Below are 23,731 nucleotides of genomic sequence, written 5' to 3'. Positions count from 1 at the left end.
CACTAAAAAATGTAATATCATTTGGATCAAACAATTTTGGGGACTTCAATAAGCAGAAAAATCGGATGGAATGTACCAGAGATAGTTGATCCACTCCCCCCTCCCCCCCACCCTCCACTTACCGCCCCCACCGAACGTGGAAAGGACACCCCTTGAGTTGAGCGGGGTAGAAGGTAAATGTGCTTCCAGGATCGGTTCAGATTGTCTGCGTAGATTTAAGATTAACAAGAGGGGCTTCATTCAAATTTACATTCCTATCTGGCTAAGCCTCCGCTGGAGTATTGTGTCCAATTCTGGGCTCCACACTGTAGGTAGGAAGACAAGGCCTTGGAGGTGGCACAGAAGAGATTTACCAGAATGGTTCCAGGGATGAGGGACTTCAGTTGTGTAGAGAGACTGGAGAAGCTGGGATTGTTCTCCTTGGAGCAGAGAAAGTCAAGGGGCGATTTAATAGAGATGCTCAAGATTATGAGGCGTTTTGATAGAGTAGAGAGGGGAAAAACTGCTTCCACTGGCAGAAGAGACAGATTTAAGATAATTGGCAAAAACAAACAGGGGTGTGATGAGAATTTTTTTACGCAGCGAGTTGTTAAGATCTGGAAGACAAGTCATCCTCGACTCCGGGGGGCTACCTAAGAGAGAAGATATATTTGAAAAGCAAAATGGGGAAAGAGCGGAATTGGTTGTCTTGCTCTTTTAAAGAACTGGCGCAGGCACTATGGGCCGAATGGCGGCCTCCTGTGCTGTATAATTCTATAAAGTGAGATATTGAAACAAAATTCTACAGTAATAAGCTACTTAAAGCGGGGAGTAAGGTAGATTCTGGACACATGGCGGCTGATTTTGCTCTCGTTACCTGCCCTGCTTTTTGTTGGAGATGGGCAATAGTGAGACCAAAATCATGGTACAGCACTCAGCGACCCTTCCTGGTGATGTCCAGCCCGACACAAGTTTGGTGGGAACTGTTCTATCTTCAGTACAACTCACAAACACACACACACATCCTAAGATGGCAGAGCACTCGGGAACTCTAATCAGGTGACCAGTTCCCTCTTTACTATAAACAGCACTGGCTGCAGTGCCACAGGAGTCCACAGGCGGAGCTATATATATTATACTTCTCCCTCCTTAATGAAGAAATAATTATAACAAAATAAGCATCATACATAACTTGTATGGTTTGACAGGTGGAGCTATATATATTACAGGAACCTCATTAATTTAATGCAAATCAGGATCCTCGGTAATGTTCCCTGTAATTTATGGAAGACAAGCAGGAAGTCCCCTGGTTTGTGCTGGTTTAGACAATCGCATCCGGGATTATGGCAGTGGTATTATGCTCGGTTTCACTAACTCTGTTTATGGTCTTTATACAGTGAAACCGACTGGAAAATGTGCGTGTCTGTGTTTAGCGTGACTGTCTATGTTTAGCGTGACTGTCTGTGTTTAGCATGACTGTGTTTAGCATGGCTGTCTGTGTGTGAGCGTGACTGTCTGTGTGTGTGCGTGACTTTCTGTGTGTGTGACTGTGTCTGTATATGCGTGTTGCTCTGTGTGACTGTCTGTCTGTGTGGCTCTGCGTGTGTGTGTGTCTGTCTCTGTGTGTGTGTCTGTCTGTGTGGCTCGGTCTGTGTGTGTGTGGCTGTGTGTGTGTGTCTCTGTGGCTCTGTTTCTGTGTGGCTCTGTGTCTGTGTGTGTGTATGTGTCTGTCTCTGTGGCTCTGTGTGTGTGTGTCTGTCTGTCTCTGTGGCTGTGTGTGTGTGTGTCTGTCTAATTGTGTGTCTGTCTCTGTGTGGCTCTGTGTGTGTGCCTGTCTCTGTGTAGCTCTGTGTGTGTGTGTGTGTCTCTCTATGGCTGTGTGTGTGTGTGTGTGTGTCTGCCTGTGTGTGGCTCTGTGAGTGTGTGTGTGTGGTGTGTGGCTCTCTGTGTGGCGCTGTGTGCGCGCATGCGTTGCGTGAGGGCGCAGGATAGTGCTCAGCAGTGGCTCCCTCCACAGTCAAATAGTCGCCCAGCACTTATTGTCTGGGCTCATGTGGCGTTTGGCAAAGTAAAGGAAGACAGACAGTGTCTATATCGGTGCCCTCCGGAGAAAAGGAAAGCAAGAAACGGGTTTTGGTAAAAGGATTCTAAAGACAATATCTGAGTCTATGTAAAGGTGCAAAACGTGTGCAGCCCTCAATGAATGAATCGCTGGTTCGTACAGATCACACACAACGGGAAAAGATTTGTATTTAACGCGTTGGTTTAATATTCATGTTGGTACTTTAAATTGATTTGCCCTTCATACTCCATTTATTTAACCACCAAAAAACAACGTTTTACCAACATGAGACCTCCCGTCCTATTTACATATTTTGAAATGAATCATTGACAGTGAGTATATGCATTAGGAATCGTGGTCTTGACAAGGCAGGCTTCCCAGGCATTGCCACTGCACTAAAAACACTAAAAATGATGTACTGCAGTTGTCAAGATAGGAAAAATTATTTCAACGGCAGTTATCCTTGAGTGACCATGAGCAAAGATTAGGTTATCAAGACATAGATTTTGGTTGTCCCAGCATTTATGGTTTGAAAATCCATCGAAGGATTAGACGACAACTTTATTAGTGAATTACGTCCGGGAAGCTTCCGGATGCAATGTTGTTGGCATATTTGGGAAGTCAATTCGCAAATAGCACAAAGTAGAGCGGAGAGTTTCCTGCTCATTCACGGCAGATTATTCAGTGTCATCCTGCCATTTTCCACGGATCATCAGCCAGTCAGATTTTAGCCCAGTTGGGGTTTTCGTTCCGCCTGTAACTTTGAATCTTTTGCTCTTTTTTTTGTGTCATTTAAGCTATTTAAGAAAAAAAGCCCTATTTCTATTTTAAAGACAATTGGATTCTTTCCTGCGTCCTCAATCATCAGCGAGTATTCAGCCGCACCAAACGTCAGCGTTTCAACCTGTTGGCAGCACGTCCGTGTTTCACAAGAAAATCGGCTCATTTCAATGGGGTCAGAGGTGGGCATTGCAAACCCATCAGAACGTGTTGGAGGGCAGGACTGAGAGAGTCTGCCGAAACCAATCAATCAGACCTCACTTTCTCCCGCACTTGTGAGGCAGAGTGCGGCCCAGCAATAGCACTCTGGCCACTGACGCAGGAGGTTGTGGGCTGCAGCCCTGCTCCAGGGTCTGAGCACCGAAACTAGGCTGACACATCGGCGCGGTACTTGGGGGTGTTCTGTGCTGTTGGGGAGGGCGACGTCACTGCCCTTCGGAGTAGACGTTAAACCGAAGCTCAAAGGATTCCATGATACTAGTTGAATGGACAACACTTATCCGTCGACAGCAGCACCACAAAGCAAATTAACTGGCCATTTCTCTCAGTGCTGTTTGTGGGATCATGCTATGCTTAATTTGGCAGCTGCATTTACTTACATAACCGATGATTCTACTTCAAAAACTATCTGTATGCTGTAAAGCACTTTACCATTGCCTGAAATCATGAAAGTCAGTGCACAAATGCATATTCCTCCCTACCTCCTTTCTTTCTGTCTCTGTCTTTCCTTCTTTCTTTCCTTTCTTTCCTTCTCTCACTCTCACTCTCTCTCTCTCTCTCTCTCTCTTTCTCTCTCTCTCTCTTTCTCTCTTTCTTTCTCTCTCTCTCTCTCTCTCTCTCTCTTTCTTTCTCTCTCTCTCTCTCTCTCTTTCTCTCTTTCTTTCTTTCTCCCTTTCCCGCTTCCTCTCTCTCTCTCTCTCTCTCTCTCTTTCTCTTTTTCTCTCTCTCTCTCTCTCTTTCTCTCTCTCTCTCTCCATTCTTTCTTCTTCGTTCTTTCTTTCACTTTTTTAAAATAAGGAGGATGTTTCTCACCTCTCCTCTTTCCTAATCCAGAGACACTACAGTCAGTTGCAGCATTCCTTCTCGCATCCTGTCTCAGATCAGGCAATTGGACACAGGCCTAGGTTGGAGCCTGGGATTATCCTAGTCTGTGCCAGTTCAGTTACAGGCCACATGCTGCATTTCACCCGCCAAGCCACCAGAGGAGCTCATTGCTTTCCAAATATTCCACGTGAAGTGCTCCGTTTTACTCCAAGCTCCCACCGTCACAGCCGAGTACGTCTGAGGCACATCCCGCTGATGCACCAACAGACTTACACCCTCTTGTATATGCTGACCATGGATGTACTCTCTGTGTAGTCACTGTTTGAGACTTGTTTACCTGATACACTATCAATAAGGTTTACACTGTGTACATACATGCTGGTACCACTAGAGGGCGCAACTGGTGGAGACTGGGGGGTTTCCTGCCCTGGTGGCAGGGTCCTGTATAAAAGGCTGCACACCATGCTTGTGGGGCACTCTGGAGTTTGGAATAAAGGACCAAGGTCACTACAGTTTGAGTACAACACATTGCCTCGTGGAATCATTCATAAGTACATTATCGACATAACACACCTCTTGTTAGCCACGGACATTAGGCTCAGTTACAATTGGTCTGTGAACATTTGGGGAAGTATCAGTACTCCCAGGAATGGGCGGTGATAAAATAACAGACACACAACGGTAGTTTAAATTGGTGTAGGAGACCTTTACCCAAGGTGTTAATAACCTTGGTGAAGAACATATGAATTAGGAGCAGGAGTAGGCCATACGGCCCCTCAAGCCTGCTCTGTCATTCAATAAGATCATGGCTGATTTTCGGCCTCAACTCCACTATCCCGCCCGATCCCCATATCCCTTGATTCCCCCAGAGTCCAAAAATCTATCGATCTTGGCCTTAAATATACTCAACGACTCAGCATCGACAGCCCTCTGGGGTTGAGAATTCCAAAGATTCATAACCCCCTGAGCAGAACTTTCTTCTTAACTCAGTCCTAAATGGCTGACCTGAGATTGTGACCCCTGGTTCTCGACTCCCCAGCCAGAGGAAACATCCTCCCTGCATCTACCCTGTCAATCCCCTTCAGAATCTTGTATGTTTCAATGAGATCACCTCTCATTCTTCTAAACTCCAGAGAGTATAGGCCCAGTCTACTCAATCTCTCCTCATTGGGCAACCCCTCATCCCGAAGATCAATATAGTTAAGGACCTACACAGTTCTTTTTTTTCCCGACATCTGCACATTTATGTCCCGAAACAAGTTTATTTTAAAAAGTGATGTCTGAGTGTGCACATATATCCAACATGTTCTGGCTGGAGTTAAACTATAACACACTGCCACTTGTGTGTTATCTGTCAGGGTTTACATGCGGAACTGCTTATCCGTTTTACTGATAACTGAAGAACCTGTGACGTTACTGCTTCCTGAAGCCTCGGGGCCTTTCTTCATGGTAAAAGCGACATACAACAAGTGTTGGTTGTCGAACTAATCCTACCTTTCATTTACATTAAATGGATTCAGATTGTTTTAAGTTCTGGATCCAAATCAATAAGCCAGTGTACACAGTGTAACTGCAAGGCTAGATTTAGTAACTTGATACGATCTGGTTTCCTGGTACACCGTGCACTGAACATTGGATCTTTATTTTCTACAGTCGAGGGGCCCCATTATCTACCCGTTTGCAGTCTCTTCAGTCCTGAACTGGCCCCGTCAACACTCAGAGAAGGTTCACTCGTTTGATTCCGGAGATGAGGGGGTTGACTTATGAGGAAAGGTTGAGTAGGTTGGGCCTCATTGGAATTCAGAAGAATGAGAGGTGATCTTAGCGAAACGTATAAAATTATGGGGGGGCTTGACAAGGTGGATGCAGAGAGGATGTTTCCACTGATGGGGGAGATTAGAACTAGGGGGCATAATCTTAAAACTGAGGTGAGGAGGAATTCCTTCTCTGAGGGTTGTAAATCTGTGAAATTCACTGCCCCAGAAAGCTGTGGAAGCTGGGTCATTGAATAAATTTAAGGCAGAGATAGCCAGTTTCTTAAGGGAATATGGGGTTATGGGGAGCGAGCAGGGAAGTGGACCTGAGTCCATGATCGGATCGGAGCAGGTGCGAGGGGTCGTATTGCCTACTCCTGCTCTTGCTCCTGTTTCTTATGTTCTTATGTATGTAACACTGTAGAGGGATACACCTCATTGATATCGGTGCTTATCAGTGCCAGCCGTGGCTCAGTGGATAGCACTCTCAGCTCTGAGTCCAAAGGTTGTGGGTTCAAGTCCCACTCCAGGGACTTGAGCACAATAAATCTAGGCTGACACTCCCAGTGCAGTGCTGAGGGAGTGCAGCACTGTCGGAGGTGCCGTCTTTCAGATGAGATGTTAAACCCAGGCCCCGTCTGCCATCTCAGGTGGACGTAAAAGATTCCACGGCACTATTTTGAAGACGAGCAAGGGAGTTATCCCCAGTGTCCTGGCCAATATTTATCCCTCATTCAGCATAACCAAAAAAAAAACAGATGATCTGGTCATTATCTGGGAGCTTGCTGTGCGCAAATTGGCTGCTGCGTTTCCTACATTACAACAGTGGCTACACTGCAATTAGTGCTTCATTGGCTGTAAAGCGCTTTGGGACGTCCGGTGGTCATGAAAGACGCTATATAAATGCAAGTCTTTTATGTACAGCGACGGTTCCAGGCAGCGAGAACTCTTGCCGCTACGTGCAAACCCCTGAGCAGGAAAAGCCCGTGGGTGGCACCACATTGACACCAGCATTTTAGTTTCCACTGAGACAGGAGCCTGGTTTCAGGTTGCCTCACTGTTTATGCTTGGAAGATCCCCCCCTCCCGGCCCCCCCACCTGAAACTGCGGGGGCAGCAGGGGAGTTTCCAGCCTAGTTTCATGTCGACGTCTTTACAGTGGGAGGGTTCCTGCTGACATTTTGACTGGAGAGGACCCCGTGCCCCTTTCGTGGTGTTCTGCCGTCAGCGGGTGAAAGAAGCCTTCGTAAAGGCAATTGGCTTGTTTTGGCCTTTATTGCAGGGGGGGGGGGAGGAGGGGGGGGCGGTTGGAGTACAAGAATAAGGAAGTCTTGCAGTTTTATCTCATCCTCATAGGCAGTCCCTCGAAGCGAGGATGACTTGCTTCCACGCCAAAAAGGGATAAGTTTATTCAGTTAGATACAGTTATACAGGGCTCTGGTGAGACCACACCTGGAGCACTGTGCACAGTTTTGGTCTCTTGATCTGAGGAAGGATATGCTTGCCTTTATAGACGGTGCAACGAAGGTTCACGTTTCACCACGTTAAAGGCGCTGTACAAATACAAGTTGTTGTTGTTGTAAGATAGATCCCTGGGATGAGAGGGTTGTCCTATGAGGAGAGATTGAGTAGATTGGGCCGATACTCTCTGGAGTTTAGAAGAACGAGAGGTGATCACATTGACTCATTGAAACATGCAGGAGTCTGAGGGGGATTGACAGAGTCGAGGCTGAGAGGTTGTTTCCCCCTGGCTGGAGAGTCTAGAACTAGGCGACATAGCCACAGGATAAGAGGTCGGCCATTTAAGACTGAAATGAGGAGGAATTTCTTCACTCAGAGGGTTGTGAATCTTTGGAATTCTCTGCTCCAGAGGGCTGTGACTGCTGAATCATTGAATATATTCAAGGTTGACGTAGATAGATTATTGGTCACTTGGGGAATCAAGGAATATGGGGATAATGCAGGAAAGTGGAGTTGAGGTCGATGATCAGCCATGATCTTGTTGAATGGCCGAGCAGGCTCGAGGGGCCGAATGGCTTACTCCTGCTCCGATTTCTTATGTTCATGTGCTCTTATATAAAATGCACATGCAGAGATTTATTGGAAAAGCAGTAAAGCTAAGTGTTAATATACTTTGGTTTGCGATGAATGGGGGCTGGGACAAAGCTACATGGCTTGAACCCTCATTCATTGTCATTAATTATGTAGGTAACTCTTGTAGACTTTTTGACATTTTGCTCAGTTGTATGGTTATAATGTCCGCATAATTTGTCCGTGTGTTTGCACGCAAGAGAGTATGTGTGTGTGTGTGTGTGCGCGCGTGAGAGAGAGTGCTGTTTGTGCATGAAAGAGAAAGAGAGAGAGTGCGCGCACGCGTGCGAGAGAGAGAGAGTGCTGTTTGTGCATACACGAGAGGGAGAGAGTGCACGCGTGCGTGCGAGTGAGAGAGTGCTGTTTGTGCATACATGAGAGGGAGAGAGTGCACGCGTGCGTGCGAGTGAGAGAGAGTGCTGTTTTTGCATGGAAGAGAGAGAGTGTGCGCGCATGTGCGCGCGAGAGAGAGAGAGAGAGAGAGAGAGAATGCGGTTTGTGCATGTATGAGAGAGTGAGAGTGTGTGTGCGTGTTTGTGTGACTGCGAGTGTGGGTGTGTGAGAGCTTATATATGGAGCAGTGTTTTTTCCGTTCAAAAGGCTTTTTAGCAGCCCTGGCACTCTTGTAGGCACTGATTACAAATAATCGTTAAGTGAAACCACTCATACCCGAGAGTAAAAAGTGAAAAATAGCTTTTGTTTTCAGCCACGTAAAATGCAGGAAAATTACACCCTTATTGCTTTGTTAAAATACATATTTAAGAGCATATCCAAGCTCTGACAAATCATTTGTTGAATTTGTGATACAGCGCAGTACTTAACTGATCCTTACCGGAGCTGCATTCAATGTAAATATATATGCAGCATATACATTTTTGTTCCATCTGCTCACTTAGAATTTTGGCGCCTTTAGTGGCGGATTTTTGCGAGGTTTACGATTGGGGTTTCGCTGCGATTTGACCCTCCGCAGTGAAAGCCCGGGCGAGATCCTCGGGTACCTGTTTGCAGCGGCGATGGGACGTACTGCCGGGGAGAGGTGCGCCGACGTGCAATGACGCCGATTGCGTTTGCGATCGACTTTCTGCGCACTCCCGACCCGTACAACGCGGCCACAATAGTGACAGGGTCAAACCTGTTGGTGCAGCCCCGCCAGCAGCGGTAATATGAAAACCGGCAAAAAAAGGTAAGTTAAAGTTTTTATTTTTAAATTTCATTTGCAGCGTTGAGGGTCTTGTAAATGTTTTTTGGAATGTTTTTTGGGAATTTTTCCCCCCCACCCCCCCCCCCCCCGTCCCAAGGCCACTCTCGCAGCGCAAAAAGCCCCGGACTAAAGTTGCCGAAACTCGCGTTTTGCGCCACCGATACTTGTGCAATGCTTCCCTTACCGGCAGGCATAAAGGCCAAAAGTTCGGCCTAAAAATGGTAGTGCCGTGAAAACGGTACGTTTTGCGCCGAAAAACCCCGAAGGCCGAAAGTCCGTCCCTTAATATTTCTTACTGTGAATTTCGAGCGAAAGAGTATCTAACTTAGATTAGCTGCAAAACATTGTTGCTTAACCTTTGATCTCTACAGTATTATCTGTCTTGTGATCGGGAGCCATCCTTGAGGCATGGTGGGGGAGGGTCAGCACAGGGGGTGGGGTGGGGTGGGTGTGGGGAGTCTGTCGTGATTTTGTAATCACGTTCTTTCTGAATGTGTTAAGTTTTGTACACGTATGGGAAAAATAAATCTCAGTCGTGCTCTGCGGTGTCCTGCACAGCAGTGAGATCAGACGGGGAAGCTATTTGTACCCCGTCATTATGAGGAGCAGCCACTCGCCCACGAGGACATAAGACCATAAGAAATAGGAGCAGGAATCGGCCACTTAGCCCCTTGAGCCTGTTCCGCCATTCAATAAGATCATGGCTGATCTGATCATGGACTCAGTTCCACTTCCCCGCCTGTTCCCCATAACCCTTTGCTCCCTTATCGCTCAAAAATCTGTCTATCTCCGCCTTAAATATATTCAATGTTCCAGCCTCCACAGCTCTCCGAGGCAACGAATTCCACAGATTTACAACCCTCCGAGAAGAAATTCCTCCTCATCTGCATTTTAAATGGGCGGCCCTTTATTCTGAGACTAGTTTTAGTTTCCCCTAATGATGGAAATATTCTCTCTGCATCCACCTTGTCGAGCCCCCTCATTATCTTATATGTTTCGATAAGATCACCTCTCATTTTTCTGAACTCCAGTTAGTATAGTCCCAACCTACTCAACCTTTCTTCCTAAGTCAACCCCCTCATCTCCGGAATCAACCTAGTGAACCTTCTCTGAACAGCCTCCAATGCAAGTATATCCTTCCTTAAATATGGAGACCAAAACTGTACGCAGTACTCCAGGTGTGGCCTCACCAATACCCTGTACAGTTGTAGCAGGACTTCTCTGCTGTTATACTCTATCCCCCTTGCAATACTTGCTGTACCTGCATACTAACCTTTTGTGTTTCTTGCACAAGGCCCCCAGGTCCCTCTGTACTGCAGCACTTTGCAATTGTTCTCCATTTAAATTATAATTTGCTTTTCTATTTTTTCTGCCAAAGTGGGTGGGCCTGCCACAGAACTCGGTGTCTAATTTCAGAGCGCGCCCCCCCCCACCCTGCCCCGCAACCCCTGAGATAGACTCGCCCTTATGTCTGGGCACGGCGTAGAGAGGGGAAGGAAGGGTAATCCCCTCAGAAGGCCAAATTCTCATCCTTTCTGGGTAAAGCGGGGTGCTGGGTGTGTGTGGCCTGTTATCAGCTGGCAGCACAATGAATCATGGCAGTGGGATAATGTACTTGGTGTGGAACAGTGTGCAAAATAAAGTGCTTCTTTGAATGACAGCAGGACGCTGTTTTATCATTGGGGTTTAAGAGTATAAGGTAAATTCATTGATCCTGTCTGGCCTTGCCAGCGAAGAGCTGTCTAAGATATGCTCAATGAATCATTTGAAGACTCTCAGAAGGTTTATGAAGTGCAGAATGAAGGCGAATGTTGTCTGTGATGGTAATAGTGTTGCCTATGTGATGCTCAGTTTTGTTTTGCTTCACAGTGTCATGCAATAAGCCTACTGTGTAGCAGTCTTTAGGAGATGTGGGGAACACTTAGAGAATGGCCTATTTTATTTATTTGGTTTCTATTTTGAGAATAAATACAACCTGGTTCAGAATGTGTTGCACGGATTCATATGATGTCCTGACATGGAGAGTATAACACCTTTACTTTTGCCACTTCACCTAAAACTTTTTTTTTATAGTCGTTCCTGGGATATGGGCGTTAAGGCCAGAATTTATTGCCCATCCCTAATTGCCCTTGAGAAGGTGGTGGTGAGCCGCTGCCTTGAACTGCTGCAGTCCCTATGGTAAAGGTACTCCCACAGTGCGATTGGGGAAGGGCTTCCAGGATTTTGACCCAGCGACGATGAAGGAATGGCGATCTATTTCTAAGTCATGATGGTGCATGACTTGGAGGGGAACGTGGAGGTGGTGGTGTTTCCATGCGCCTGCTGCCCTTGTCCTTCTAGGTGGTAGAGGTCGTGGGTTTGGGAGGTGCTGCCGAAGAAGCCTTGGCGAGTTGCTGCAGTGCAGCTTGTAGACGGTGCACACTGCAGCCACGGTGCGCCGGTGGTGGAGGGAGTGAATGTTGAAGGTGGTGGATGGGGTGTCAATCAAGCGGGCTGCCTTGTCCTGGACGGTGCTGTACTTCTTGAGTGTTGTTGGAGCTGCACTCATCCAGGCAAGTGGAGAGTGTTCCATCGCACTCCTGAGTTGTGCCTTATAGATGGTGGAAAAGCTTTGGGGAGTCAGGAGGTGAGACACTCACCGTAGAATAACGAGCCTCTGAATTCTGCCATTATGTTAAAGCTTTGTATGACATTATTAGGCTATGATATGGTTTTGTGCTTCTCAAGGTTTGGGATGTTGGTTCTGGTGAATGGAACAGCTTTTTCCATTTTTGAGTCGTTGTGCGTCAAGCACAGTTGGATGTAGAGCAAAGCTCCCTCTACTCTGTACCCAACAATGACCCTCCGCTCAAACCCCATTTGACATTTTCCATGTGCACCGGTATGCATCCTGAGTGTTATTGCCAACTTAATGTTCGTTAGTGCCAAATTTGGGGTAATTGTATTGTGTAGCTCATGTGCACTGGGAACCACATTGAGAATGATCAAACTCGTTTCAGATTGGACGCTTATGGCCAGCAGACAGAGGAGATTTTCAACCCATCAGTCTGTACTGCATTTGAATTGCACCCAGATCCCAGAGGTGAAAGGTCAGTGACTAAACCCCCTTGAATCATCCATTTTTATTCCGAATGTGTCATTGCTGCTTTCTTCCACTAACACCACTGCCATCCTTCGACATTCAGCCCTCTCACGCGGCAGGGAAGGAGTTTATCTTAGCTTGGTTTCTGAAATACTGACTTCGAGGAATTACTTAATGTACTCTGAATGATATCTAGTATATTAAAAAGGCGGCTGATCTCAATATCCCCAAGGCATTGCACCAGTTGGTGATGCTGTGAGCCTAACGTTACGTGATATAATGTTATGTGACAGAGATACCCAGAGCAAAAATATATTTTGTCAAAAGAGCTTTAAAACCAACCAAGGTGGAGAAATGTTTTTTTTTAAATAAAGCTTCTGATAGATGTACAGAACACCTTTTTTTGTCAAGTTTCTTGAGCTCTAAGAATAACAAAAAGGTCATATAAATAACATATAAGAGCATAAGAATTAGGAGCAGGAGTAGGGCACACGGCCCCTCGAGCCTGCTCTGCCATTCAATAAGATCATGGCTGATCTGATCCTGGCCTCAGGTCCTCTTCCCTGCCCGCTACCCATAACCCCTTATTCCCTTATCGGTTAGGTCTCAGTAACCTCCAGAATGCATGTCACCAAAGAATGGAGCAGCATTAAAGATGTGGGGGGAAAAAGTGTCAGTAAACTATCTTGCTTCGCAAAAAAGCCCCCCCCCACCCCCCGCATCCCGCCCCATTAGACAAAAACCATAACCTTCCCCCCCCCCCCCCCTCCCCCCCCGTCCCATTCAAATAAAGACAGCCACCTCCTACACAGACATAGACATATACATAAGAACATAAGAAATAGGAGCAGGAGTCGGCCATTTGGCCCCTCGAGCCTGCTCCACCAGTCAATAAAATCATGGCTGATCTGATCATGGGCTCAGCTCCACTTCCCAGAGACTTTATCCTGTGACATCCCATGAGCAATGACACTGTTAAATAAGGAGGATATTGGTGATTAATGCGACGGTGGAAAACCGCACTGAAGTGCATCTCGGATCGATTAAAAATGTTGGGCTAATGAATGCAGATGGATTTTAATATAGATAGATAAACATTAGTAAAAAAAAATAGCAGAATAGGATGAGGCGGATGTTTGCCTGTTGGATGGTTGTCGGTTAGCAGAGTGCTAGAAGGAAGAGGGATCTGGGTGTGATTATTAATCATTCACTGCATGTTTTGAGTCAATGCAAAGCTGTTCTCGACAAAGCTAATCAAATAACAAAGATAAGTACATGACACCCAGCTCTACCTCCTCACCGCCACCGCTCTTCACCCCTCCACTGTCTCTGATTTGTCACACTGCTTGTCCAAAATCCAGTACTGGATGAGCAGAAACCTCCTCCAAAGAAATATGGGGAAGACCGAAGCCATTGTCTTCAGTCCCCTGGTCACCGACTCCGTCCCTCTCCCTGGCAACTGTGAGAGACTGAGCCAGACCGTTCGCAGACTTGGTGTCATATTTGAGCCTGAGGTGACCATCTGACCATATATCCGTGCCGTCACCGTGCCGACTTGCACCTCCGTAACATCGCCCGACTCCGCCCCCGCCTCAGCTCATCCGCTGCTGAAACCCTCACCCACGCCTTTGTCAACTCTAGACTTGACTATTGCAACGCACTCCTGGCCAGCCTCCCATATTCCACCCTCCATAAATTCATCCAAAGCTCGGCTGCCCTGTGTCCTAACTCGCACCAAGTCCCACTCACCCATCACCCCCTGTGCTCGCTGACCTACATTGGCTTCTGGTCCTGCAATGGCTCAGTTTTAAAACTCTCATTCTTGTGTTCAATTCACTCCGTGGCCTCGCCCCCCCCCCCCCCCCCCATCTCTGTAACCTCCTCCAGCCGCACAGCCCTCTTGAGATTTCTGCGCTCCTCCAATTCTGGCCTCTTGAGCCTCCCCGATATTAATCGCTCCGTCGTTGGTGGCCGTGCCTTCAGCTGCCTGGGCCTTAAGTTCTAGAACTCCCTCCCTAAACCTCTCCGCCTCTCTTACCTCTCTTTCCTCCTTTTAAGACGCTCCTTAAAACCTACCTCTTTGACCAAGCTCTGTCCTAATATCTCTTTACGTGGCTCGGTGTCAAATTTTGTTTAATAACGCTTCTGTGAAGCGCCTTGGGATGTTTTACTGCGTTAAAGGTGCTAAATAAATGCAAGTTGTTGTTGTTGATGGAGGTCATCAAGTTCACCCTTCCATCGAAACACACAGCATTCTTTTCCCTGGCTTCTGTCGGGATTCCTGCCATCAAGTGGGAGCCCACCAGTGCAAGGGCGGAGAATCGGTGCAGTGCTGCAGGGGAATATCCAGTAGAGAGGACTAAAGGGGCAGATGCACCCCCTTTCTTCCCCACCCTCCCTGATAACAGTACGAAGCAACAATAACACCACCATTTGCATGTGATGGGGGGGGGGGGGGGCGCGGAGGGGGGGGGGGGAGCAGTCCTGGTGAGGACGGGATTGGGCAGTGGGTGAGCAGGAAATTCCAGTCAGGGTGGGGAAGCAGCGTTGGGCGCGATTGCCCCATTCCTCCGCTGTTTCCATTGCCAATTTTCGGGAGGGATCACGGAGAAAAATCCCCCCCCCCACCCCAAATGTCTCGCTACAGATGTCGGCACACAACTGTCGGATAATAATCACCCAGTCCTCTGGTGGACAGATCTGAGCTGTTATTATTGACGCCATTATGTTTCGAGTTGACTGGGATGAAGGTATTGACAGTTAAGGATGGGATTAATGAAGATTTTCTCTGTGCTTCCACCCTGTGCATGGTGATAAGCAAGACTTATCGGTCTAAGCTTGTCAGCTCCTTGATCCAGACCTCATTTGAGCTTCAGCTGACTCAGGTACTGGAGTGTTACCTGTGGTGACGCAGAGATTGACCTTGCTTTACCTTCGGGAAGCTCCAGCTCGCAGGCCGCCTGAGGCCAATGTTGAATCACCAGCGAAATTGTTTGTTCTTTGCTACCCGAGGAGAACTCCAGTGGAAGTTGGTTAAAAGGTTTGTCTTGCATAATTTACCCCCAAAACCACCCGCCAGATATTGCTCACGACACACGAGCAGAAGGTGGAGTAAACTCTGAGCTATTGATTGGCGGGCCAGCAGTCGTTACTTCCTGGTAAAGACACTTGGGATTGGCAGACAAGTTCCAGACTCTGAGAGACAGCAGACCAATGGGAAGTCTGAACAGCGGGAATAACAAAGCACATTTTTCAATAAAACCAGAAAATGAACTTTGACCAGCATTGCACAACAAAGAGAGAGCTTCTGTACACCAATATGGAAGAGAGGGATGTGATTTGCAATTGTGTAGAGTAGTCACCAATATTCCCTTTAAGCTGTGTGGCTGGGCGGTGCTCTGTAGGTCTCGCCCAGCCGGCTCACTGGCGTTTAAAGGGAAAATCTGCACAAGGGCGGAATTTTGAATGGACTGCGCAGCATCAATAACTGAGAGGAAATGATGGTCGTAACCCATCTCCTTAATCAGAGTCCTCGCCATGCAATGACTCTTGCATCACATTAAATGTTGGGATGTAAGCAAATGCAGCAGCAATTTTGTGGCATTTACATCTTACATGCAACATGGAGTCAAAGGGGGCGAAATTGCCCCGCGCCCCGTTTGGAGGCTGTAATGTTACGCGGCCGCGACATTTATTGCCCGGCCTGGAAGATCCGTACCCGGGCGCGAAATTTGGCCCTTCTTCCCCCTCAATGGAGGTGGAGCGCTATCGGAGGCGCCCTGCGTCCGTGTAAAGGGCGCTCACGGGCCGTTAGAGCGCCGCTGACTCTCGCGGCCCGCGGCCCAGCACCGCGCCGGCAACGTCACGCGCTACGTGGATGCTCCGCAGAGCGCTGATGTGGCAGAACGCCCCTCCCCTTCACTCTGCAGTCTCTTTGGCGGCCACCAGGGTCGCCCTCGACCGGGCCATCAGCCATCACCCAAAACAGAGCCAGGATGGCAGCCCGGTCAAAGCGAGGGTCGCTATTATCGGGCCGACAGAAGAGTCGTCCGACAGAAAAATATGGCGGCCCACGGCGCAAACGGCCACACCTGTAAGGGGCACCCCGGCGACTGATCCTCGCTGCGCGCGGAGCAATTTCCCATCCCGTGCCATCGCCATGCGCGTGCCAGCCTGGGACAAAAATCGTGGGGCATGGCGCTAATGACACAATGTCCCGCAAACCCCCGGGGCAATTTCCCTTCGATAGCGCCTCTGACGAAATAACCTCGTTGCGCCCCATTAGCGCCCCCCAGAGGCGATATTGGGGCTATAAAAAAGGACGATTTCACCCCCAATGAATTTTACAGCCCGGTGGAGGCTAGTTGGCCCATCGTGTCTGTGCTGGCTCTTTCTATCCAAAAACAAATCCCACTGCTCTAACTCTTCCCCCTGAATCTACAACTACTTGTCCAGTTTTCCCTTAAAAAATGCACTGGTCTCTGCCTCAACTGTTCCCTGTGGCCAAGCATGAGATACTGCAACAACCCTCTGCATAAAGAAACATAATCTAACCTGCCTTCTCACATGTGATGCCAATTTTAAATTGATGACCCCTTATCACTAACTCCCCAACCGGTCTTTCTCTATTCACTCTATTAAAACTCTTCATTTTAAAAAAAAAATGCTATTTAATCTATTCTTGACTTTCTCTGTTCAAATGTGAATGGTTCCAGCTTTTCAAGCCTTACCTCAGAACTACCATTGTCTATCCCTGTGTGAGATGTGTCTCAAAGTGTCAGTGGTGGCTCAGTGGGCAGCACCCTTGCCTCTGGGTCAGAAGGTTGTCGTGTTCGAGTCCCATTCCAGAGACTTGAGCACAAAAATAAATCTAGGCTGACACTCCCAGTGCAGTACGGAGGGAGTGCTTATAGTGTTGGAGGGGCTGCCTTCCAGATGAGATGTTAAACTGAGGTCCCATTTGCTCTTTTAAGTGGACGGAAAAGATCCCACGGCACTGTTTTGAAGAAGAGCAGAGGAGTTATCCCCGGTGTCCTGGGGCCACTATTTATCCCTCAATTAACATCACTAAAACAGATTATCTGGTCATTATCACATTGCTGTTTGTGGAGCTTGCTGTGTACAAATTGGTTGCCTCATTTCCCACATTACATCAGTGACTACACTTCAAAGGTACTTCATTGACTGTGAAGCATTGTGGGACATCCGGGGGTCATGAAAGGTGCTATATAAATGCATTTCCTTCAAGTCTTATTATTCTGGTGAATCTACTCTTTATGCTGTCTGTGGTTTCAATGTCCTATCTGTATTGGATGCACCATAACCTGTACTAGTACTCCACTGTAACCGACGTTTTGTACAAATTAATTCTTCCTTTACTCATGAAATGAATGGCCATCTTTGGGATGATATTGGCTGAAGGAGGAATGTCAACTATCTGCTCTATAACTTAATGTCTTATTGAAAGGACAGAAGCTCTTAACAGTGCAGGACACCCTCTGTATAGTACTGGAATATCAGCCTAGTTTACATGCTCACGTCCCAGAGTGATGCTTGAACCCAGAACTTTTCTGACCCACAGGCAAGATTACTATCAATCGAGCAGGGTTGATGGCCTGGGCTTTGCAGTCACCACGCAGAAAGCTGCCCAATAAGATCTTGCGATCTTCGTGGTGAAAACTTAAGCTTTCTCGACGTTAAATTGACTGTAGTGCTGTCAGAAGGGGATCCCCAGCGCGATGTAGCAGTGATGGCATCAAGCTGTCTAAACAGCCAATCACATTGAAGATTTCTCACAGGCAACAAACCAAGAAATAAAAAGCACTGATTCAATTCATTCAAAAAAAAGTTTTTTTTTTTACAGAGAGTGAAATAAAGATTAGAACATACACATGGGTTTAAGGTAAAAGCTGAAAATTATAAACAAGCCTTAAAAAATTTTATTATTTAAATGTTTTAAATATTTTAATTTATTTTTATTATTTTAAAAATCTAGAAATTTTCGCTCTGAATGAAAAAATTTGACACTCCACAAATAAAAAAAAATTGTAGAGTGTCAAATACGCCATTAAAACCCCAGTTACACCTATTCCAACAAGGCTGAACTTTTAATGGGGTGTTTAACAATGCAATTCGATTGGAAAAGCTTACGTTTTCGTCAATCGAACTGATTGCCGGCTCCACAGCGCAGCCTGTGATGGAGCAGTAAATGACTGGCTAAAACTTCAGGATTAGATGCGCACACGCTAAATCCTGCAGCTGCGGTCAGAGGGATAATAACGCCGAACATTACCCATGGCAAATTCCGGCCCAATATATATTTAGATATAAAATGCTCCTCTTCGCAGTGAGAGAGAGAATGCATTGTGAAGTCCGACTTGAAAGATTTCACAGACGACTTGAAAAAAGTAGATAAGTGTTTCCACAAGCCAAGCTTGTGCGCCATCTTCTAATGTAGTGAGTGGCACAGCGTGCTTTGTTCTGTTTCACGCCTAAGTACTGGGCAAGAGGAGGATAATTCTGCAACAGAGAACCTCAAACTAAGTAATTAGCAGTTGGCGAGAGCTCTCTGTTCTCTATTCTAGCATAAAAGCTGCTGGATCATTCGCTAAGCAGTATTAAATAGAGAATAATGGCTACCTGGGAGTGATTACATGGCAGTAATCTCACTGAGCCGTTCAAATGATGGCATAAACCACAAGAGTGAATGATGAGCAGTTTACAACCATCATCTACAAACCCCACAGATTATTGCCTTGAAATCATCTCAACGAATATATACTTTTATGATTTATGCCTGAAAGTTCATATAATTTTTTACAGTTATTATTCAGTTTTGGGGCCTGTTTTGCTGTTGTCGAGGTTAATGCTAGTGGCTAGCATGCTGACTAGCATTGACCCACAGTGAGACCCTCTCTGGAAGATTAACGATTGTGATACAATCGTAGAAAACGTGTTGAATGCTACCATTTGATTATTGGGAAACGATACGGTCAGTATATATTAATATCAGTACTTATGCGGCCAGTATAGCTTCTCAGTAAGCGGTCTAATAATGCCCTTGATCTAATGTACGAAAGATCTTTCGTTAATTGTTAAAAATGTGCTCTATTTTTAAATGTTCTGTTACTTATTTCGCTAATTGGAAATTAATTTGATCCTCTTATAAGCAACGTGCAGAATGTTAGGAAGCTTATTTCATGTTTTAGGTATTAATTATGAAGGGTTAGAACTGTTTTTTTTTTGCTTGAAAGGAAAATGCCGTTTGTCAAGAAATATTTCTCCAGTATGCTGTGTATCTTCAGCATCTGCACAATACTCTCTCCCTGCTGGCTTTCCTCTGAATATTTAGCCTTGTACATAATCGTGATCTCAGAAATCATAATGCCCGGGAGATTTAGCAGTGCAAGTGTTGAAACGAGGCTATTTAATACATTTATTGCAAATTCTGTTTTTAAAATTTCTTTACGCGTTGCAAAGCGAACTCTTCAGCTGCTTGTACTGTATAGCAAATTACTTTAACTCTGCGACCATCAGCATCAGACTGTGGATTCCCAATACTTATAGGCTTATGAAGCTGCAATTTATCGTATGATTCATATGCACTAGAGGGCGGATCATGTTCTGAGAGATTAGAATACTGACAAGAGGATGAAGCAGTGCACCCCGTCAATGATAAATTAAACCTCGATTTGCTTCCCTTGTCCAATGAAAAGGTGAACTGCGTTGCATTGAAAAGAGATTCCGCAGGGTCCCATCCCTCCCCCCCCACCTTTGCAGGTTAATAGAGAGAGAGTCTCTGTGGTGATTTGGAGTCTGCCAATCTTCTGCAAAAGAAGCACTCCAGTTTGTCAGCAACAAATAGTTTCTGGTTTTGCAGGATTTTGAGAAGTCAGAGCTGGGCTAGTATTGCCTTAGACCGACCTTGCGCACTGTTTGGCACAGCAAGCATCAAAGGCAAGTATAATTAATGAAATCTAACTGGTCAGTGCTGTGGCTGTGCAGGGTACAGCTGTGTAGATTATGGATGGGGATCTCTGTGGTGTCCATAAAGATAGCAGACAGTTTCATTATAGAGTTGGAGAAATGTTTATGCTTTTTTTCCCCGCAAATCGATAAAAAAGCAGTAAATTTTCACTTTATTAAATGTACCTGTTGGTTGCCATCATTCCTGTTGTGCAGAGTTGATTCATGTACCTGTGTGGCTTTGGTGTGCATCTCTGTTCACATATCGGCTGCTCAGGTCTTACGCTCACCTGCTGTAAGCTAGGCACTTATGGCGTACGATAATTACAGATTTTTAATCACTGCGCTAAACAGTCTTTCTTTTATCGTGCTTCCAAGGGTGAAGTGACTGAAATTATGGTAAACAAGTGTCGTCTCTCCTCGTGTTTTTAAAAATTGCTGGGCAAAGTTTAAAATATATATATATATTTTACTGAAGGGACAAGATTTTTGGGTTTATTTCTTTTACCCAAATCCAAATTTTGACCACATACAAAAATCTTACAGGGCTTGATGCATGCAGGGAGGATGTTTTCCACGGGCTGGGGAGTCTAGAACCAGGGGTCACAGTCTCAGGATAAGGGGTCGGCCATTTAGGACTGAGATGAAGAGAAATTTCTTCACTCAGAGGGTGGTGAATCTTTGGAATTTTCTACCCCAGAGGGCTGTGGAGGCTCAGTCGTTGAGTGTATTCAAGACGGAGATCGATAGATTTTTGGATATTAAGGGATATGGGGACAGAGCAGGAAAGTGGAGTTGAGATAGAAGATCAGCCATGATCTCATTGAATGGTGGAGCAGGCTCGAGGGGCTGAATGGCCGACTCCTGCTCCTATTTCTTATGTTCTTAAATCATGTACTTTCTGAAGCGTTTGAAAATTGATCACCGAATCTAAATTTCAAGAAAAAATAAAAAATGGTAAGTCACTTCGAATAGCAAACAAGTGTTGAAAATGGAGTGGTCATGTGTGAATAGTCCAATTAACACACACGCAACCATGTGGATTAGGTAGTTCCGGCCCTGATTGATAGAATATAAATACTTCCCACTTTGATCCAGCATAAAAATGGCACTGTAGAACCTGAAGAGGTTAATAATGGGAGCAGCGGTCTGATTGTGAAGCTGTAGCCCAGATGCTGCAAATGAGATTTTACTCTCTCGCTAATGGCAGTACTCTTGTAGCTTTCTTTTGCTTGATAAAAGAGGATCCTCTTGATAATTAATGAGAAGCCGGGGTACAGCATGAAAAGACTGGAGCATTACCTTGAAATGGTGGCTCCCGTCTCCGTGCTGATTATCGGTAATGATGGGGCCAGTTAGCCACTTTGCCTCCGAGAGACTTTCTTAACACTTTGAGTGTCAGTCCGAAGCATGCGGACACGCTGTCTGCTGTCATCAGACACGGCTGAATGGTGTGAGTGAGGTCGACGCTACAGTTCAACTGCAGTGCTGAAATTACGGGAGCGATCCAGCATCCACACAAGAGCCGTCTCTGTAAAACTGAATCCTGAAGGAAAAAGTAATTTCTCTGAAGTTGAATTTTAGTTTCTGTGTTTTAACCGAGCGATGATTGAATAAATGTTTTTTGTGATTCTATATTTTGAATTCTATTTATCTATTCTTTTTCAATTGTGAAATATCTTTTGTGAAGATATAAGAAGGCTATGTATGTGTGCAGGTCATTTTTGTAAAGCCTGTAGAGTGAAGGATTTATTGGTCGGTGTTGAAGTTAATGTAACTGAGTGTGCAGCAAGTGCTAAGTTTTATATTGGAAGCTAGATTCTCTTTTGATTGACCTTTCAAATTATGCGTCTTACTCTCACCCATGCTAATCTGGTATTTGAAATTATTAGGTTATTTCAAGGGATAAATGTAATCTGATTGTTTTAAAAATGCCACTGTGCTCATTAAATGCGCTTTGACAGTTAGGTGCCAAGGTATCGAGAGGGACGATGGATAGATACCGAGGACAAGAGTAAATTGTGTGTTTTTAAAAAAAAAAAGACTAGTAGTTCCTGAGTCGCGTAATGACTTTTTCCCCCAGTGAAAATATACGCAGACTGGCCTAAGAGGGCATTGGAATGTTGATAATCAACCCCAAACACTGTGTCAGCTGTGGCTCAGTGGGTAGCACACTCGCCTCTGTGTCAGGGGATTGTGGGTTCAAGTCCCGCTCCAGGGATTTAAGCACATAAATCTAGGCTGACACTTCCAGTGCAATGCTGAGGGAGTGCTGCACTGTCAGAGGTGCCGCCTTTCGGATGAGAAGTTTAAACCGAGGCCCCGTCTGCTCTCTCAGCTGGACGTAAAAGATCCTATGGCACTATTTCGAAGAAGAACAGGGGAGGTGTCCTGGGGCCAATATTTATCCCTTAATCAACATCACTAAAGCAGATGATCTGGTCATTATCACATTGTTGTTTGTGGGAGCTTGCTGTGCGCAAATTGGCTGCTGCGTTTCCTACATTACAACAGTGACTACTCTCCAAAAGTACTTCATTGGCTGTAAAGAGCTTTGAGACGTTTGGTGGTCGTCATGGGACCCTGAGCTTCATAACACAAGAACATAAGAAATAGGAGCAGGAGTAGGCCACCTTGACCCTCGAGCCTGCTCTGCCATTCAATAAGATCATGGCTGATCTGATCATGGACTCAGGTCCACTTCCCTGCCTGCTCCTCATAACTCTTTATCGCTCAAAAATCTGTCAATCTCTGCTTTAAATATATCCAATGACCCAGCCTCCACAGCTCGCTGGGGCAGAGAATTCCACAGATTTACAACCCTCTGAAAAGAAAAAATTTCTCCTCATCTCAGTTTTAAATGGGCGGCCCCTTATTCTGAGATCGTGCCCCCTTACTTTTAGTTTCCCCTATCAGTGGAAATATCCTCTCTGCATCCACCTTGTCGAGTCCCCTCATTATCTTATATATTTCGATAAGATCACCCCTCATTCTTCTGAACTCCAATGTGTATCGGCCAAACCTACTCAACATATCTTCATAAGTCAACCCCCTCATCTCTGGAATCAACCTAGTGAACCTTCTCTAAACAGCCTCCAATGCAAGTATATCCTTCCTTAAATACGGCGAGGCATAGAGTACAAAAGCAAGGAAGTTATGATGAACCTGTATCAAACACTGATTCAGCCTCAACTGGAGTATTGTGTCCAATTCTGGGCAGCACACTTTAGGAAGGATGTGAAGGTCTCAGAGAGGGTGAGAAATGATTTACGAGAATGGTTCCAGGGATGAGGGACTTCAGTGACGGGGATAGACTGGAGAAGCTGGGGTTGTTCTCCTTGGAGCAGAGAAGGTTGAGAGGAGATTTGATCGAGGTGTTCAAAATCATGAGGGGTCTGGACAGAGCAGATAGAGAGAAACTGTTCCCTTTGGTGGAAGGGTTGAGAACCAGAGGACACAGATTTAAGGTGATTGGCAGAAGAACCAAAGGCGACATGAGGAAAAACTTTTTTACGCAGCGAGTGGTTAGGATCTGGAATGCGCTGCCTGAGAGGGTGGTGGAGGCAGATTCAATCATGGCTTTCAAAAGGGAGTTGGATAAGTACTCAAAGGAAATAAAATTGCAGGGCTACGGGAAAGGGCGGGGGGAATGGGACTGGCTGAGGTGCTCTTGCAGAGAGCCAGCACGGGCTCGACGAGCCGAATAGCCTCCTTCTGTGCTGCAACCATTCAAGTATTCTATGAAGACCCGGAACAACTGGGCGGAGCATATGT

At 46.0% G+C, this 23,731-nt stretch overlaps 1 protein-coding gene across 4 annotated transcripts in view; it reads left to right on the top strand.

Annotated features, from left to right (window-relative positions):
• The window catches only part of samd11 (sterile alpha motif domain containing 11), a 338,469-nt gene that overhangs the window by 112,328 nt on the left and 202,410 nt on the right, over positions 1–23,731 (top strand). For 3 of the 4 annotated variants that reach the window (XM_070861033.1, XM_070861036.1, XM_070861037.1), the window contains exon 4: positions 11,910–11,999. The exons of the other annotated variant lie outside the window; for it this stretch is intronic. In XM_070861033.1, coding sequence (XP_070717134.1) covers positions 11,910–11,999 — 90 coding nt within the window. The remainder of the gene's footprint in view (positions 1–11,909; positions 12,000–23,731) is intronic. 4 annotated transcript variants of the gene reach the window in all.

The sequence above is a fragment of the Pristiophorus japonicus genome, chromosome 18, assembly GCF_044704955.1.
Source record: "Pristiophorus japonicus isolate sPriJap1 chromosome 18, sPriJap1.hap1, whole genome shotgun sequence".
Lineage (NCBI taxonomy): Eukaryota > Metazoa > Chordata > Chondrichthyes > Pristiophoridae > Pristiophorus > Pristiophorus japonicus.
The sequence above is the reverse complement of the archived record's forward strand: the minus strand, read 5'-3'. Positions and strand labels throughout refer to the sequence as shown.